Source organism: Podarcis vaucheri (assembly GCF_965113315.1).
Source record: "Podarcis vaucheri genome assembly, chromosome: 17".
In the NCBI taxonomy this organism is placed as follows: domain Eukaryota; kingdom Metazoa; phylum Chordata; class Lepidosauria; order Squamata; family Lacertidae; genus Podarcis; species Podarcis vaucheri.
In genome coordinates this window covers 8,601,148-8,620,654 of record NC_138755.1, presented here as the reverse complement: position 1 = coordinate 8,620,654, position 19,507 = coordinate 8,601,148, and the positions used below count along the sequence as shown (strand labels likewise).

The 19,507-nt window shown below is 48.5% G+C and overlaps 1 protein-coding gene and 1 pseudogene across 2 annotated transcripts; one reads left to right on the top strand and one right to left on the bottom strand.

Moving 5' to 3' along the window:
* Nucleotides 1-1,659: 1,659 nt before the first annotated feature.
* On the top strand, nucleotides 1,660-19,010 carry TUBB4A (tubulin beta 4A class IVa). The gene is made up of 4 exons (XM_082205495.1): nucleotides 1,660-1,819; nucleotides 12,600-12,708; nucleotides 14,278-14,388; nucleotides 17,217-19,010. The coding sequence occupies exons 1-4, from the start codon at nucleotides 1,763-1,765 to the stop codon at nucleotides 18,272-18,274; spliced, it is 1,335 nt and encodes a 444-aa protein (XP_082061621.1). The 5' UTR covers nucleotides 1,660-1,762; the 3' UTR covers nucleotides 18,275-19,010.
* LOC309522312 (large ribosomal subunit protein eL21 pseudogene) lies at nucleotides 14,834-15,841 on the bottom strand (annotated as a pseudogene). The gene has a single exon. The product of its transcript is annotated as a large ribosomal subunit protein eL21 pseudogene (transcript).
* Nucleotides 19,011-19,507: the final 497 nt, after the last annotated feature.

The window sequence follows — 19,507 nt, the reverse complement described above, 5'->3', positions numbered from 1 at the left end:
TGAGCTCAAGCAGGGGTGCTTTTCCTGCTCCCCTAGCCCCCCCCCAGTGCCCCAGCACCATGTCAGTTTGCATTTCTTAGTGCAGAAAGTATCGATCTGATCTTTCCCATTCTAATTAATTCAAGAGGGTTCTGGAAGCTTCTGTGTGTGGAAGTAACAAGCAGAAGGTTCATGATGTTTGGGTTATTCCTCCAGAGAAGCTGAGTAAGTACAGCTGGCTTAAACTGGTCACCTCTTCTGTCAAGGTCATGCTGACTGTAATAATAGCAGACCAGTAGTAAGCAAGGGGACGCGGGTGGCGCTGTGGGTAAAACCACAGTGCCTAGGACTTGCCGATTGTATGGTCGGCGGTTCGAATTCCCGCGGCGGGGTGAGCTCCCATCTTTCGGTCCCAGCTCCTGCCCACCTAGCAGTTCGAAAGCACCCTTAAAGTGCAAGTAGATAAATAGGTACCGCTTTCTAGCGGGAAGGTAAACGGTGTTCCGTGTGCTGCGCTGGTGCTGGCTCACCAGAGCAGCGATGTCACGCTGGCCACGTGACCCGGAAGTGTCTCCGGACAGCACCGGCTCCCGGCTTCTAGAGTGAGATGAGCGCACAACCCTAGAGTCTGACAAAACTGGCCCGTACGGGCAGGGGTACCTTTACCTTTTTTATAAAGTAAGCAGCACACAAGCGGCACACAAAACGCTACCAAACCATTCTACGTTCTAAATCTTATATTAATAATTCAAAAATTGAGAGAGCTAAGTACAAGATCTACTACAGAAGCCACAAACTGAAAACTCATTCAAATTGTGCCGGAAAGGAAGATTCAGTCTTTAAAGTTCCTTTAGCTAGGCTCCTGTAGAGATCAACAAAAGTAAGTTTGATCAAATGAAATGTTGGCGATGTTGCACTCAAAGGTTAGATATCGAGGATAAGTTTGATCAAACGAAGAGTCGGTGATGTTACGCACAAGAGTTAGACAGGGTGCCGGCGTTTGTCACCTGTTTCGCCTATGAAGAGTGTCAGGCTTCTTCAGTAAGTTCTCTCTCACGGTTTTGATATATTTATAAACATTCAACTTCATATGCTAAGTTCTTTCTTGACTTGAGCATTTATTCATTTACTAAGGCTGTAATAATAGGCCAGAAGGAGCCTGGGATTCACTTTCTTTCTTTCTGTCTCTCTTTCCTTCTGTGTGATGTTCTGTAGATAGTATGCTAAGTGTTAAAGCTTGGTCTTACTATAAGTTGTTGTAGGTTTAAGTTAAGTCTGCTGCAACTGGATTTCTTATGGACAGTGCCAGTCCTGAATGTATTGGGATTTGTGACCATTTTGCTCATTTGCCTTCAGTAGCAGTAAAGCTCTGCTGGATGAAATACAATTGCCTCTGGTCTATTTTTAGGGGGATCCCGCAACGCGTTTAAGTTTTTGCTCTGCTAACTATACGTTGGAGTTCTGCTCTGCATCAACACTGAGTAGAATTACAGGACGCACCGCGCCAGGACACAGAAGAGGCCAAGCGCTCGGGCGTCTTGGTAACGCGGCCGCAGCCGGGCGGGCTGACAGGCGAGGGAGGCGGGGAGGATCGGCGGCGGCGGAGGAGGCTGCGGCGTCGGGCAGCTTCGGCCCATGCGCAGTGACGGGCGCCTGCCCTTCCCTTCCCCGCCGGGCCCCATTTAAGGCGCGCGAGCGCAGCGGCCAGAGGGAGAGAAGCGCGAAGGAGCGGCGAGACGAGGATCGGAGTCCCTGCGCAGCGTCCAGCCACCGCCACAAGACCATGAGGGAGATCGTGCACCTGCAGGCCGGCCAGTGCGGCAACCAGATCGGGGCCAAGGTTAGGGCACGGGGCAGGGGCACGGGGACCCGGGGGTGGGGGGACTAGGGCCACGTTCCGATTGCCCCCCACCGGCCATGGGGCCTCCTGGCTCTTGGGGCGGGCGGGCGGACCCCCCGAAAAGGGCGCTCGGACCCTTCGCCCCCTTCCCAGCTGGGCGGAGGCGCATCGCCTGGTCTCCTCTTCCACGATCTCGGCGCCTTTTTCCTGGGCGGCCTGGCGCGCGCCATGCGGGGGGTGGGGGTGGGGGTAAAGAAAACTTAAATCTGGTGGGGGATCCTCCAGTTTTCCCTGCCCCCTACCCCGACCCCCGTGGGGAATTGTAGCTTGGCGGCTTCCCGGTGGCGGCTCCTTGCCGGATCGTGCCTGGAGCGCAGGGTGGGAACCCGGCAACGATGACGAAGCGCTTGGCTCCGTGCGCCACGGAGAGAGCGGCTGCTCTCTCCGTGGCGCCCAACCGATCCCAGATCGCGCGTCTGGCGCTGCCTTTGCGCGCCCAACCGATCCCAGATCGCGCGTCTGGCGCTGCCTTTGCGCGCCTTGTTTTCCCGCGCGCGCGCGCGCGTGTGTGTGGCGGGGCTGCGGATCTCTGCATTGCGGCCGCCAACATGGCTTCCGCCCGTAGCCGCTTACGAAGGCATCTGGAGGGGGGCGATCTCCTCCGGGATCTTCGCCCCCTTCCTCTCCTGCGCCGCAGACGGATTCCCAGGCGGGGCTCTCCGTCGCTGGTGGAAGGCTAGACACCCCCTTCCCTCCTCCGTGAGATTTTGGCGCAGTCTGGTTAGGTCTGGAGGGAGGGCGAGGCTTGGCCGTTGAAGAGAGGTGTCTTTTTGATTTGATCGCTTAATCGATCTCCCTCCTTTCCTCCAAATGATGGTCAAGGCGACCTTTTGGCTTCGTCCAGTTTAGTGGGACAGCACTGGGAAGCCTGGAAACGTTTCCCAGAGGAACGCGTGGCACAAGATTCTCCCTCCCTAACATGGATGCAGAGGAAACCCGAACATGCTGTATAATGCTGCGTGAGAATGCAGCAGAATCAACATGTGCCAAATACACTGCGGTGCGGACGCTGTGCAGCAACAGGGGAAGGAGAACTGTGTCAGAACTCTGCCTGGTGCAAAGCAGAATCAAACAGAAGGCATTCTGTCCTCCCCCAACAGTGTCTCCAGGGATGGGGGAACTTATGGCCCCCCTGGATGTTGCTGGACTCTTCACCTCCATCAGTCACGGCCAGCCAGGCCAATGGTCAGAGGCGATGGTGGTTGTAGTCAAACAACATCTGGATAGCACCAGGTTTCCATGCAGTGTAGGGTGGGCACCCTTTGGGTATGCTTACTGGGCTAAATTAGCACACCTAAAATTGCCTGTTCTGTTTGGTTGTTTACTTAGGTCAGTTCCCATGGTGCTTGAGGGGAGGTACTTTCTGATCTGTGTCATGACAGCCTCCATTATGGCCAGAAGTATATTGGATATTTATTTATTTTTTAATTATGATTTTGGCATTTTTACATACATTATATTATTTCCTTCCAATTTTTAAATTTCCTGTACAGTTTTCCCTCCCCCCCCCCATCCATTGGAAGGGTTCAAACAATTATCCTCAGCCACGGGCATAGCCTCTTTAGTTTCCACAGAATGTCTTTTGTTCCAGTAGTTTCTATCCACTGAAGATAGGAGTTCCATCTGTTCTTTATCATGGTGGACTTGACCTTCCATGTTGTTTCCTGTGACGTTACTGCGACAATGTCCGACTGAATAAGTTCAAAGAAATAACTATTCCAGGCCTCTACTGTCCATTTCTCTCTATCTTTCCAACCTAAAACTATCGTTGCCTTTCCGGCTAATAGCATAGCTTTGAAAGTAAACTGACCCCCTTTCTCTATAGCCGTTTTCCCAAGTATACCCATTGCCATGAAATTAAAGTCTATTGAAAGCTTCACTTTAAACAGTTCATTAATAACCTTTAGGATTTTATTCCAGAAGAAGTATATTGCAATTAACCATCCCTCATGTCTTGGTCTGAACTTGGTTGAAAGGAACGCAGTTGGCCAACTAGTCCCATCATTTAGCATTGGAAGATGTCTGTTGCAACTGCAAATTGCCTTAAACCCCTCTGAATTGATACTGTTTCTCTTCTGTTAACCTGCACCTACAAACTGCAGGGTTACCAAACCATCAGAAAGGGATTCCTCCCCACCTTTCTCAGACGGAGAGAGGAAGTAGGTTAGAAATGAAACACACCTTTCCACCCTGACCCTCAGAAGGGCTCCACCCTTGTTAGTGGTAACACAAAGGATGCCATCAAAAGCAATAGTTACTTATTTGTGGAGAAGTGGGTGAGCCTTCAGGTTCTCACGTGGGAGAGCTGCTGATAGTTCCCTTTCTACAAGGCTTTTATTTGCTTTATGAGGAAAATGCATAGGAGGGAGAGTCCTTGCTGCTAAACCAGCTTTCCTTGTAGACTTAATTAAGATACGCTGAGGTCTAACTAAAGCACACACACACACACACACACACACACACACACATATCCCACTCACACACCAAAACAAATCTCACTACAGCCAACCAAAGACAACCAACTACACCCCCTTTTCTTCTTAACCTAACACTGTATGCAACAGTGTCTCACAACAAATGAAACTGATCTGTAGAAAACACAACTTGAAAAAAGAGACAAGGCACGTATTTTTGTAAATTAAGAAATCTTTGATAAAAAATATTTTTTTGAAGAAAACACAGGTGGTTAACCTATGAGGATGGCAGGCAGAAGCTTAAATAACTGAAAGCTGCTTCATGCAAAGTAGTTCTCCACACAGCAAGCTAAAAATTGGGGAGAAGGGCTCTGGCCTTGTCTTCTACAAGGAGAAGCTTTCCATCAGGCACACCCCCGCCTGCAATCAGAAATGGTATGGCCCAGACACCAGTTTGTAACTTAAATGAGAGTCAGACCCGAGTCACCATTGCAAAGCTCACTTTTCTTCCATTTGAGAGATCGACAAGGGAGGGATCAATCTTTGACTCATCCAGAGTTTCTTCACTTGTTAGCCCTCCAGGGCAAGATCGTGCCAGGGCAATTGCTTCTTGGGCCATGTGCCCAGGCCTCTCATCAAGATGGCTATCCCAAGTCCTGGTGACTTTCCTCACTGAGAATGGCTGCCGAACTAGGCTGGCAGCTGTTCTACTGCAATGCCCTTTGAAGATTATGCTGTAGCTCTCCTGACACACACACACAAAAATCAGCTTCTCTCCCTCCCTGCCTTAAACATCTGTCTGGTTTTCATGGCTGGACCTGGTGGGGATCTGAAGGCATTAATAAACCCAGAGCTCAAAGACTTATCTGCTCAGCATGCTGGGATGACCGCAAACATGTGCCCATGTAGAATTGATGCATTCTTGGGCAGCAGATTCATCTTGACCTCTAGGCTCAATGCAGCTGTAGCAGCAGAAGGTGGGGCTCTGATAGCGGCACGGGCTTCACGTTGCATTGATGTGTCTCCCTACCCCTCTACACACACACACACACACACACACACACACACACACTGTGCTCATAGGGCATTCAAGAGCGATCCTGCACAGAGCCAAGCTGGCTTAAATAGTAGCCTCACCCTTTGTGGTAATGAGATCTGGCTTGCTCTCTCCTCACATAACGTACCTCCTGCAGAACAAAGGCAGCAGCTGTGCTCCCAGCCTTGTTTTCAGTGTGCAGGGTCATGCTGCTCCAGCAGAAGGCTCCTGGGGAGAAGTCTTGCATGCTCACCTCTTCCCATTGGGTGGTAACTTTTTTTAAAACAAAAATGGGCTTGGCCTGAAGCACGCAAGATGGGAGGTGGCTGCCTGCTCGAGATGGAAGGCCCCTCTTCATTTTAAGGCACATGGAGAAGAAGCTGCCAGCTAGAACTGGCTGTTTGTTTGGGGGACCAAGTGCAGAATGGAAAGCCAGGCGTTCCAGCGCTAATCTGGGAAATGCATGGCCCTCATTTGCAGCAGCAAAGTTTCAAGAGCCGTTGCGAGTGCAGGCAGGGTGCTGGAGAATGGGTGTGTTCTTTATGAACACGTCACTGGAGCCTGTGAAGCTCCAGCCTTTTCCTGCAGCCGGGCGAAGCCTGTCAGCCATCTTTGCTGTCAGCCTCTCCAGCACACCAGCCTCTTGGGCTAGAAGCCTCCTCGCTCTCCTCGCTGGATTTATGACTGCAGTGCTCGCCTCTCCCTACTGGCCCAGCTGCTTTCTTGGGTGTGGGTGTGTGCTTGCACAGAGAGGGGTGGCGTTAAAGAGTGCACCAACGTCTCTGTCCACCCTTGTGGACTCTCCTTCAAGCTCTCCCCCACCCTCGGGCTTTTACAGGCATTGGGTATAAATAGAATCTGCCACTCATAGTGCTGCGGTTCCTGCAGCAGCGTGAGGGAAGCAAAGACTGACAGAGCGACTCCATTTTAGAGCTGTGCACAGTGCTCTGTCTGCAAGGGGGAGGAGGGGGGGTATGATATGATTTCAGGCAGTGGGCTCCCTATTTGTATGCTGCTCTGCCGGGGAGATCTACTCTTTTCAGCCTCTCAGACTTAAGTGATAACAGCTTATTCCCAGAGCAGGTTTTGCTGCCTAAGGGAAGGGCAAACATGCAGTGGGAGAGATTTTGGGGAGCAAGTGTGAGCCCAGGGGGTTCTGTCCCAATCTCTTGAGGAGGTGGCCTTCATAATATTAATATAGTATATCAGGGTGTAAAGAGCATGTTCGTTGTCATTGTTGCAGCAACTGTGTATGGTGGGTCTGCATTTCAGATGGGAACTAAGGGGGTTTGGTGCACAGATCTAGTTACAGGCAGGTAGCCGTGTTGGTCTGCAGTAGTCGAAACAAAATTCTAAAAAATCCTTCCAGTAGCACCTTAGAGACCAACTTAGTTATTGGTATGAGCTTTTGGTATCTGAAGAAGTGTGCATGCACACGAAAGCGCATACCAATAACTAACTTAGTTGATCTCTAAGGTGTTACTGGAATGAATTTTTTTATTTTGTTTGGTGCACAGAGTGAGTGTAGACTTGTTTAAGCCACTTAGTGAAGTCACGGCAAAGAGATTTCCTAGTAGTTCACAGTTCAGTCTTATACCACTGCCATGCTCCCTAGGTTGGGTGGGAGTCAGGAAGGCTGTTTTGAGAGTCACTTGCTCTCTGCAGCTACCATATATCTAAACACCTGTTGTGAACCTGGTGCCAGCACAATTTTGAAACTTCCCTTTACGGTCTGCTTGTCCCTTAAGTCAGGATGGGGGGGAACATGTGGCCCTCCAGATATTGCTGGCCTCCCATCATCCCCGACTACTGGCCATGCTAACTGGGGCTGATGGGCGTTGAGGCTCCAACAACATCTGGAGGGCCGCAGGTTCCCTTCTCTACCTTGGGCACCCCAGGGCCATGTTGGTCCTGTTATCTCCACTGCCCCATCACTGCAGCTAAAAGTGTAGCATGCCAGCATTGGCCAGTTCCCGCCTGCCCCTTTGGTAACCTGGTTTCTACAAATTGCTTGCTGACAGCTGCCACCCTTTGCCCTTTCACGGGAGGCCCAAGAGAATTTGCGGGAAAGAAAGGAGAGAACTTCTCTCTCTTTCCACTGGGCTTTTGCAGAAGGTGGATGCAGCAAGGCTCTGCTTGAAGCTTCTGTAAAATCCTGACGCTGAGCACCTCTTCATTTCCCAAGGTCTCTGTGTGCCACAGGACTTAAGGAAGGGAGGTGCTGATGGCAACCACAAATAAGCCAAGCCAAAAATCTGGGGGGATAGAAGGGGGGAGGAAAATAGTGAATAGAGATCCCAAAGCTTAGAGTCTGTTTCCAAAGCACTGCCTCAGTGGGGAATGTCTGCTGCAGGAACTCTTTTGAAATGAACCAGCAGTGCTCTTGCACAGCTCCTATTCATTTCATTAGAGCTTGTGCCTCATCATTAGTTTTCAGCCTTTGGTGCTGAAATATTTGGATGGGCATGAGTATAGCAGACTTGAAGAGTGGCAAAGAGCACTCGCTCCATCCCTGTTGACTTCTGAACCACTTTTGCCTCTGATTAAATCTGGCAGCTAGAGCCTATCAGAGAACCCGTTGCTTGGGAACATGTTGCAAAAAGGTGGCCTTAGTTGTACATTCTTGCCTGACCTTTTACCTGCTCTCCCCCCGCCGCCCGCCGCATTTGCCTCCTTGTCGACTGTCTCTTATCAGGTGTATGCTGTGACCCTCATATGGTGGGTGCCACTGCTGAAGGACAGCTAGGAATCCTCCTAAATCCTGTATATCTTGGATTTACATGCCCTCCCCCGTTAAAGCAGAATAGCTGAGTTTGGGTTGTATTCCCAGTATCAAATGTCTGGGCACCTAGTATACATAATTCCACTATTTCAAAACATACAAGTGTTTTCTTACCTAGCTCCTGCAACAGTGGACAGTTATCTTCCTTGCCTAGTTATTATTTCCCACTCACGATTCCATCCACCCTACTTTGCCCATTCCAGTTAGGATTTGGAGACGGGATCCATATTTTTTTGGAAGTGCTCCTGGGATTTCTCCCACACTTGTTGGCTGTAGTGCAGCCAGCACAAGGAATCCTAGCACAGCTAGAGAAGGTCACTGCAGTATTTCTCTGCTGCAAGTTGTGGAAGTTTGAAATGTTTTTTGTGCATAAACTGATGTCAAGGGAGGGTAGGGGCAATGTTTAATTTCTAAAAGGAAAAGTAGAGAGCCATGGAAGGATGCCCTGTTCCTTAACACCATGTGTGTTGTAGACAGGCCTGTAAAACAGTTCATTATTATGATCGCTGCATTGAAAACTCTTAGGGAGGTCTTCCATGGGCTCGGCAGTGAGGATATCCTTTGAAAAACAACCAGGTTTTGTAGTGAAGTGGTCTGCGACCAGTGCTGGATTTACGTATAAGCTAAACAAGCTATAGCCCAAAATATTTAAAGGGGGGGGGGAAACCTGGATGTTCATTTCCAAAATATAAGATAAAAAACAAATAAAATAAAACCTACATACAGCAACAGTGTTTTGTGTTGTGTAGGCTCCTATGATGTAAGTAATGGGCCCTTCATGCTAACCTGCTCCCTAAAATATCACTGGTTTGCTTATTTCTATATATAGGGTGCCTACATTCTGCATGGACTGGTTGCATGGCAACATGTGCAAATGGCTTTAGATACCTATTAGGTCCATAAATCGCCATATAGCATATACAGTGGTACCTCTACTTACACACACCTCTGGTTACGTATCCTTCGGGATACGCACGTGGCAAACCCAGAAGTATTTTTCCGGGTTTCGCCACTCACACATGCACAGAAGCACTCTACCATGCCACGCACATGCACAGAACAAGTACCTTCGGTTGCGAAAACCTCAGGATCCAACCGGAGCTCCAGAACAGATCCCATCCACAAACGGAGGTACCACTGTATTCAACACAAAAAAACAGCGACAATTTGTTGTTGACAAAGGACAGCTGAACGTATAAAAGGCCCCATTACCTTCAGTAGCTTAGGGCCTCATCAAACCTCAATCCAGCCCTGGCTGTGATGTTATTTCTTAAAAGGGTTCAGTGCAATAGTAATGGTTTCTCACTTTCTCCTAAGACTGAGGAATGGGGACCTGTGGCTCGCCAGAGGTTGTCCCTAGCAGTTGACTGATGGGAATTATGATCCAAAACTTGAGGGCTGTTGGTTCTACATCCCTGCCATGCAACTGACTTAAAATGTGTTAAGGGCACTAACAGGTCGCACCTATTCGTAGCCTCAAAAATCTTGCAAGCTGAAGCTCACGCTGAGCAGGAAGTGCATAGAACCAACATGTGCAACCCCTTTTCTAATTGGCTCCTTGGGGGCTCACAGCTGACTTACAAACCTGAGTGGCTTCTCATGACACAATGAATGGGCTTTGTGAAGCGGTTGCGTTGGTACCAGATGGTGGTGACCTGATCCCTCAGTTCAAATGACAACTTGTTGAGTTTCCACAATGGGGTTGCTTCCTTAGTTGCAGTGTTAAATCACGAGTGTGGTTTCTGCAGTCAAATCATGTATCTAAAACATAACACGAGACTGTGTGTGTGTGTGTTATGTTACTCTGTTGCTATAGTTCATTGTACGTGTTACTTAGCAATACAATGTGTCTGCCTTATGTAAAACAAAAAACAAAAAACCACACACACAACATTATTGGTGGCCGCTCTCCCATGTTCAGGTCTCTCTCTTTTATAACGTTTTATTAATTTTCCAAAAATAAAACAGTAACAGTGTCAAATCAAAACAAAACAAAATAACTCCCCCCTAGCTGTGGCATAGCGTGGGTTGTCAGCACCCGGGGCAAGGCAAGTAATTTGCGCCCCCTAACCCGTGGATTTGCGCCCCCTAACCCTAACCCCCAGATGTTGCGCCCGGTGCAGCCGGCCCCCCCTGCACCCCCCACGCTACGCCACTGCCCCCTAGTCCCTTCCTTGGTTCCATTGTTTATGAATGTACTGCATGTCCATTGTAAAGTTACAAACCATTTTATTACTTATTATCCATTCAAAGTTAAATTACAAGTACTATTAAAACCCTGCCAATGTATTAACCTGAGTACATTGCTTTTGAATATATGCAATAAACTCCTTCCAATCTTCCTTAAATTTGTTATCGTCTCTTCCTCTTAGTTTCATTGTCAATTTTGCCATTTCAGCATATTCCATTAATTTAACTTGCCAATGTTCTTTAGCTGGGACACATTTCCATTGCTGTACTAATAATAGTCGTACGGCCTCAGGTCTCTCAATCAGATGCACTTGTAGGCAGCTCTTATGCTACCAACATTTGGTCCAAACACTCAGGGAAGAATGTGGTATACAGGGGAACAGGAAGCTGCCTCATACTTTGTCAGACCATCAGCAACGCTGACGGACTGTAGTTCTCCAGTGTTTTGGACAGGGCTCTCACCCAGCTATATGCTGGGAGGTGCCAGGAATTGAACATGGCACCTTCTGCATGCTGTGCTTTGGTCCCTGTATCAGACTGTATCACTTTCAAAATACATATGGGTGGTTGTTTGGAAGTGTTTCCATATCAAGAGTCTCTAGCAGGTGGAAGCCTAACTTGTGAAGGAGACAAACAATTCTAGAAGCATCCTTCTTGGTGTACTAGACTTCTACATGCAAGGATACTTTGTTGGGGGCCCTTCAAACGAATGCCTTCCCATTCTAGTAGTGCTACAATCTCATGAGGGCTATACCATACACCTCCCTGCATGACCAGGTGACACAGGAGTGGCTAGGAAAGCTGGTTTGGAAGTGGTGGCAGGCAGCAAAGTTAATTATTGGATGGAAGCCTGTGAAATCTGCCCTGTTCCTTGCTGTTGTCCTCTTCAAGGTGTGCTTCCTTTAAGAAAAGCTGCACCTTTCCCTCTCTAACTGGAGTGTGCAGTGTTCAGGCTTTGGGGAAGTGTTCGGGTGTGTGCTATTGCAAAATAGAGAAAGAAGAGAGATTAGTTATGAGATTTAAAGGTAATAGTGAAAGTAAGAAATGTATATTAAGTGATTAGATTGGAAAATTTTCAGATGTGATTGATGGAAGTCCAAAAATATTGTATAAGATGTAAAAGTATGTTTAATTATTTGAAAATTATATGTTAAAAATCTATTTTTATATATACAGTGGTGCCTCGCATGACGAAAAGAATCTGTTCTGTGATTCTCTTCGTCTAGCGGTTTTTTTCATCTTGCGAAGCAAGCCCATTGAAGGATTAGCGGATTAGCGCTTTTAGCTGCTTTTAGCGGCTTATCTGCTGATCGGATCAGCTGATAAGCAGCTTAGCGGCTTAGAAAAAGGGGGTGGGGAGGAAATAAAACCAGCAGGAACTCGCAAGATATTTTCGTCTTGCGAAGCAAGCCCATAGGAGATTCGTTTTGCGAAGCACCTCCAAAACTGAAAACTCTTTCGTCTAGCGAGTTTTCCGTCTTGCAAGGCATTCATCTTGCGGGGCACCACTATATGTATATATATATATAGAGAGAGAGAGAGTAGAACATTTGGAAACCACCGTGTGCTGAAGCGCTTTGCCAGTTTGCTTCTCCCTGAAGCTGAATGTCTTGTGTAGCCCAAGTTCCTTTGGAGGTCAGGGCTTGTTGATTGAAGAGCAACCAATACCCTTGATTGGCTGCTGCTTGAGATAATGGGTAGCAAATCCAATACATGCCGACTGGTGAAATGATCTGCAGTAGGGGGTGATGCTGATACCTGGCCTACCCTCCTCGGAGGTATCTGAGTTCATTGCTCTCTGCAGCTGGGACGAAATGCGTCCCCTTGCAATGATAGCCTGCCTGTGAGATTGATGAGGGGAGGCATTTGTGTGACTGGAGCTGCTTAACTGCTGCAGGGATGGGAAATCTGTGCCTTCAAAATACTGTTGTATCTCAGCTTCCCTCGGCCCCCACTCTTTGGCCCTGCTGGCTGGGGCTGATGGGAGATAAAGTCCAGCAACCTCTGGCGGGCCACAGGTCCCCCTTCTCTGTTCCAGTGCGCAAGGTGGTAAAACCCAAATGTTCCTCCCCATGTTAGCACAGGGGCCCTATGCACTGGGAAGAAACCCACTCAGTTCCCACTGAAATGAATGAGAACTAAAAGGTACTTAAAGTGTCTTAAAGGCCACCTGAAATCTGCCACTTGCTACTTTGCCTCACAAGAGGCCAGGCTAGACCTGGTTTTCAGAAGGGTTTGGTCAGATGACTCCTCTTAATGTTGTATCCCCCTTTTCTTATCTTTTTTCACCTGCTACAGTTCTGGGAAGTCATCAGTGATGAGCACGGCATAGATCCCACCGGCACCTACCACGGAGACAGCGACTTGCAGTTGGAGAGGATCAATGTCTACTACAATGAGGCCTCAGGTTTGTTCCTGCAGCACTGCTGTCCATTTCAGAGTTCAGAATTCTTTCCTTGTCTCTTTCCACGCTCCTCCGTGCTGCCCAAGCTCCTCTGCATGGTCAGCGACTTTCTCTGCACTCCCTCTTGCCTTTCACAGATCAGGGATGGGGAAATTGTGACCTTCCAGATGTTGCTGCATTCCAGGTCTTCTTGGCCCCAGACAGCACAGCCCAGGGTGGGAGTTGTAATCACACAACTGCAGGAGAGTCACAGGTTCCCCATTCTGTCATAGAAAGTGACAGTCCTGACTTTCCCAATTCCTGGCTAACATTTGCTATTTTAAGAGCAGAAGTACAGTGTTCAGAGTGGCATCTCTGTGGTGCTGTACCCTACTTTGATGAGCCCTATATATGGTTGTGTTCAATTTTTGACTAGGCTATGGTTGACAGTTCGAATCCCCGCGATGGGGTGAGCTCCCGTTGCTCTGTCCCAGCTTCTGCCAACCTAGCAGTTCAAAAGCACACCAGTGCAAGTAGATAAATAGGTACCACTGTGGCGGGAAGGTAAACAGCATTTCCATGCACTCTGGCTTCCATCACAGTGTCCCGTTGCGCCAGAAGCGGTTTAGTCATGCTGGCCGCATGGCCCGGAAAGCTGTCTGTGGACAAACGTTGGCTCCCTCGACCTGAGAAGCGACATGGGCACCACAACCCCATAGTCAAGCTTGACTGGACTTAACTGTCCAGGGGTCTTTTACCTTTTTGCCTTTGCTAAAATTCAGTTGATGTGGCTCTCACTCAGATCTGTTGTCTCTTCTAATTAAGCCTTGGTCTGCTGTTTTCTCTCCCCCAGCCCCCATACGAAAGCGCTTTGCTATATTCTATAAGTTGACCTCCATCTAATCCTTTTCTGTTGACCTAGTGGCGCCTGATCTCTCTATCCCTATGTATCCCAAGTGTGGATCATAATAGACTTGAGAGTGGGGACTGAGATGGAAGGTGCCTAGACTGAACTAAATCAGTGGGTCTGGTGTCACCTGCAAATGGGATCTGCCGGCTCTCAGAACAGGCTCCTGGCTTTCTCCATGGGATCAGTCCCTGGCATGGGACTGTGATAAAGAATGAGTGTGGGAATAACAGCCTATGGCAGCTGTCACCAACTGTTTCTGGAATTGCTGCAAAATCTCTGTGGAAGGGACCTAGCGGTTTTTGTGGGATGGTGGTGGTGGCAACCCTCCCTGCAGAAGTGTCTCAAAAGTATTTATTCTTTGTCGTAGAACCCCGAGGATGGTTAAGACCTAGAGGCAGGTATGCTACTGAAGTGAAGCTACCTAGGCCCTGTAAGCTGCCTAAGGAGCTTTCGCTGTGAGCTCTTGGAGTAGACATGGGGAGCCTTGCTAGGTACCACATAACCATGGGGAGGTATTGCTGGACTTCGACTCCTACCAGTCCCAGCCAGCCCACTAGTGTGCTCCCATCTTTTGAACTGGGTGATTTGCTCAACATGAACTGGTCAGATTAAATGCTAGTATATCTGTTGAGAGAGTAGATTCTTAAACACTTCTAAAAGCTTTTTTCCTTATCTCCATTCAGGTGGCAAGTACGTGCCCAGAGCCGTCTTGGTCGACCTGGAACCTGGCACCATGGACTCGGTCAGGTCTGGCCCTTTTGGGCAGATATTCAGGCCTGATAACTTTGTCTTTGGTAAGGAACTATTGCGGAGGAGCATCGCTGAGCTGCAGTTGCAAATGTTGCCCAGTCAAGCTAAAGGATGTTGGGTGGTGGGAAGAGCTGTAATTGATCACAGGAGCTCAAACCTGAGGCACTTGAACTGTGATCTGCTGCCCATATAGGCAAACGGGGCTGTAGCTCCATGGCAGAGTGTCTGCTTGGCATTTAGAAAGTTCCTGGCATTTCCAGGTAGACTTAGAGACTTCTGCATGAAATCCTGAAGACAATTCAGACCTAGAAGGTCCAGTGTTGTGGCAGCTTCGTGTCTTCCAATGGACATGGTGGGAGTGGAGAAACAATTGTCGGTAGCTGGGTGAAAAAGCAGAAAATAATGTTGGGCTTGGGCGATCCAGGTTCAAATCTCTGTTCAGCCTTGACATTCAAGAGTCACCCAAGGGACCATATTTTTTTCCCCAAGTCCTCAACATGGTATTTTATTTTGTTCACATACACTATGCCATAAACTCACATGGAACTGGTTCCAGCAGCTCTGGCTCCTTGCCATTGTTTCTCACAAAGCGGGCTTCTCTTGGAGGAGCAGGCTGGCGTTTTAGTTCAAACCAAATTCCCTTTTCCTTTCTTTCTTTTTTCTGTCTTTCATTTTCTTTCACATGCTGCAAGAAGCTGTCTCTGCTCTTTGAGTGCTTAATATGCTCAATTTGCACATTAATTCTCTTGGCCAGAATCTTGCCCTTAACTTTCTTGTTCACAATAATGCCCACAGAATGCTGGGTAATGTTGTATACCCTTTCTGTCTTGCCACGGTAACATCTGTGGGGCATGTCTTTCTGAATTGTGCCCATGCCCTTTATGTCTAAAATGTCACCCTTCTTAAAGATGTGCATGTAGGTAGCGAGAGAGACCACACCATGTTTGCAAAAGGGTCTTGTCCCCCTCTTCCCCTTGGTGTTGGTCATCTTGACTGTTTACTGTAAGATGGCGTCTGAGGCTGAGAGGCCCAAGGGGACCATCTTGAGATCCATCGTGTGACCTCCCTTCTAGGAGGGTGGGGATACACGTGAATTAGTTTCATGTCACAATACCTGGAACCAAATGAAAAAGTCCAAAGTGGCACCAATTCAACCTCTGGGGGAACTGCTCATGCCCAGGGTGCCTTCTAAGCAGGTATAACCTTATTTGCTATGTCCCAAGTTAAAAACGGCATTTGCATGATGTAGCATGCATTATGTAAAAGCAATTCTTAATTAAATTGCCCCCACTGTGTGTGTGTGTGTGAGAGAGAGAGAGAGGGAGAGAGAGGCCTGGAGGAAAGAGCCAGAATGAGCTAGCAACCGCTTTTGGCTATCTCTGTACTACTTTTTGTTCCACAAGCACAGGCATGTATGTTCTGAGTGTGCTGCTCTCTCCTTACTTGACACATGCAAAACTTGGAAGTTTGACCTGGTTTAAATTGTGGGGAGGAGGAGGAATGTTCCAGAATGGAGAGCTTGCAGCTTGGGGAAGGGTTGGGTTGGGAAACTGGGGAATAGCAACAGCATTCTATGATGCAGAAAGTCGGCTTTTATTACACCTACCAGCTCCTGTGATGTACAGATGGCCAGATATAATGTAAATCAGTGGGGTAAGGGGGGTTGAAATAGCAGCATTTGGGCATGAGGATTATTCGAGGGAAAGGTTCTTTGCAGTTAAAAAAGATTCTTGTGGAGAAATAAGGAGATCAATGTTTTGTGCACAAACTCTTATTTGGCTTAGGTCCTAGTTCTGTAAATGTAATTCTAAAGCAGCAGGGTTTTTGTTTTTTTAAGGTTCTTACTTTTTGCAAGAGATAATTATTCTTAGCAAAAGCAAATGATAGGAAGCCACGAAGGAGCAGTTAGTCATGCAGGGCACAAAAACACCGCACCCTAAGTACAGGAATGTTTTACGTAAGCTGCCTGCAGTTCTCCAAAACATAAGGGCTAGGAACCCGCTACTGAAATTATGGTGGAGATTTCTCATCAAAACTAGATCTCTATGCACAAACTGTTACGTAATGTACTTACACAACAGTCATTAGTGGTCCCTGGGAGCTTGGGAAAGATGGCTTTGACACTTTAGACTGCAATCCTAACTCCACTTACCTGGGAGTAAACTGCATTGAATTCAGTAGGACTATATCTTAGTAGACATGGTAAGGATTGCAACTGTTAAGTTAGCTGAATACTACCTTACATCGAGGCTTCAGGTATGTCACCCAAAGGTGACAGGAGTGGTCTGTAATCTTTGGGCCGAGCTGAAAGAATGGGAGTGAGAGGTCAGTTCTGAAGTGTTCTTGTTCCCCATGAATGGGGGCACCTCTTTGGGTCACTATTCAGGGGGCAATGTAAAACCAAGAGTCAAGTGAATACAGGTAGGTAGCCATGTTGGTCTGATGCAGTTGAAATAAATAAATGAATGAATGTCCAGTAGCACCTCAGAGACCAACTAAGTTTGTTCTGGGTATAAGCTTTCGTGTGCATGCACACTTCTTCAGATACCCTGAAACAGAAGTCACCAGACCCTTATATATAGTGGGAAGGTGGGGTGGGATATTTCTAAGAAGGATAGTAGGAGATGGGTGATTGGCTCAATGGGTATGGTAAACCTGTTGATGACTGATAACGACTGCAGTTAGTCCTACAGGAAAAAGCAAGGGATAGTATGCAGATGACTAAAATAGCTTTAGCATGTGTAATGAGACATTAATCCAATATCTCTATTCAGGCCAGGTCTCTCCATAAGAGACCATATTGTTCAGAAGAGGCCAGTAACGAGGTGATGACCTTTAACCCCCCACTCTCGACTTTCTCCTTGCTGCTCAGGTCAAAGTGGTGCTGGGAATAACTGGGCCAAAGGCCACTACACGGAAGGAGCTGAGCTGGTGGACTCTGTCCTAGATGTGGTCAGGAAGGAAGCCGAGAGCTGTGACTGTCTCCAGGGGTTCCAGCTCACCCACTCGCTAGGCGGGGGCACCGGATCAGGGATGGGGACCCTGCTGATCAGCAAGATCCGCGAGGAATACCCCGACCGTATCATGAACACCTTCAGCGTGGTGCCATCACCCAAGGTTTCGGACACAGTGGTGGAGCCTTACAACGCCACTCTCTCAGTCCACCAGTTGGTGGAGAACACAGACGAGACCTACTGCATTGACAATGAGGCTCTGTATGACATCTGCTTCCGTACCCTAAAGCTCACCACTCCCACTTACGGAGACCTCAACCACTTGGTGTCTGCCACCATGAGCGGCGTCACCACCTGCCTCCGTTTCCCCGGCCAGCTCAATGCTGACCTCCGCAAGTTGGCCGTCAACATGGTGCCCTTCCCTCGCCTCCATTTCTTCATGCCCGGTTTCGCTCCCCTGACCAGCCGCGGCAGCCAGCAGTACCGGGCCTTGACCGTGCCCGAGCTCACGCAGCAGATGTTTGACGCAAAGAACATGATGGCAGCTTGCGACCCACGCCACGGGCGCTACCTAACGGTCGCGGCCGTCTTCCGTGGCAGGATGTCCATGAAGGAGGTGGACGAGCAGATGCTGAACGTCCAGAATAAGAACAGCAGCTATTTTGTGGAATGGATCCCCAACAACGTCAAGACGGCGGTTTGCGACATCCCTCCCCGCGGCCTCAAGATGGCCGCCACCTTCATCGGCAACAGCACGGCCATTCAAGAGCTCTTCAAGCGCATCTCCGAGCAGTTCACAGCCATGTTCCGCCGCAAGGCTTTCCTCCACTGGTACACAGGCGAGGGCATGGATGAGATGGAGTTCACAGAGGCCGAGAGCAACATGAACGACCTGGTCTCCGAGTACCAGCAGTACCAAGATGCTACTGCTGAAGAAGGGGAGTTTGAAGAGGAGGCAGAAGAAGAAGTAGCATGAAGATCTCCTCCTTCTCCTTCCCCCATGACTCCTTCTTCCCACCAGTCTTCTGAACCAATGGACCATACTGCTTACGCTGGCATAGACTTGAGCATTCTAGGCCAGGGCTGGGGAGACAGCGGCCTTCCAGCCACTGTTGGACTTCACCTCCCATCTTTCCTGACCATTGGCCAAGCTGGCTAGGGTCGATGGGAGTTGCGAGTCCAGCAATACCTGGCGGGCCGCCGTTTCCCCATCCCTGCTCCAGCCCAACCTAAAGCAATTAAAAGAGTTGTGAATTTAAGTCCTTCCCACCTACCCATTGCAAATGTTTAAAAGGGAGTGATGGCTGCAGAATTGGTGACGGGGTAGAGGCTTCAGAGTCACGTGCGGGAATGGCAGTAAGTGGGTAATATGTCTAGCTATAAAGCACTATATTTTCTCAGCTGACCCCCACATCCCTTCTTTCCTCTCTGCCCACCCTCCAAGGCACCTTTCCTGCTGCAATGTCTGTCCTTAGTGTTCTGTGGTCATGTGAGTTTTTTTGTTTTCGGAGATGAGTATGCACTAACTCGTAACTCGCATTGTTTTTTTCCCCATCCATGCTGGGCTTAAAGAAAAGATGAATGGAACTCAGGGGGGGGGGTTGGTTTGAGAGGGGTGGGGCTCTGTCCTTTAGGGTGAAATGTAGTCCCCCTTTTGAGTGTTTGCTGTCAAAGCAGTTATGTCTCCATAATAAACTACTGAATAAGGATAATGGGCTAATGTGAATTATTGAACAGGTACTGTTGTGGGCTTCCCCACTCCTAGGACCATCCATTCAGCCACCATCAATACAGAGTCACGTGCAAGAAAAGAGATGGGAGAGATTGGTGTAGTTCCAACTATTATGCCCAATTGGTTTCAGCCTTGTGGTTTGGAAGCGGCCTTCATTTGTGTGCTTGCAAAAACCTGGAACACTTTGGATGCAGAAATTTCAGAAGGTCATAGAACTGTGAAGTTGGAAGAGACCCTAAGGATCACCTAGTCAAATATTAAGTGTCTCCCCCTGCCACACACAAGCACCTCTTTCCTACCTGAGGAGCACCTGTTCCCCATATAAACTGACTTGCACTCTCCATTCATCATCTGAGACCCTTCTTCACATGCTACCTCCACGAGAGGTTTGGAGAGTAGCAATATGATGTAGGGCCTTTTCTGCAGTGGCTCCCTGTTTGTGGAATGCTCTCCCGAGAGAGGTTTGTCTGCTGCTTT

Excerpts from the sequence above, each read along its gene's own strand:
- TUBB4A (XM_082205495.1), top strand. The coding sequence starts at position 1,763 with ATGAGGGAGATCGTGCACCTGCAGGCCGGCCAGTGCGGCAACCAGATC. Across the intron at positions 1,820-12,599 it reads GCAACCAGATCGGGGCCAAG|TTCTGGGAAGTCATCAGTGA; the intron begins GTTAGGGCACGG and ends CACCTGCTACAG. Across the intron at positions 12,709-14,277 it reads CTACTACAATGAGGCCTCAG|GTGGCAAGTACGTGCCCAGA; the intron begins GTTTGTTCCTGC and ends ATCTCCATTCAG.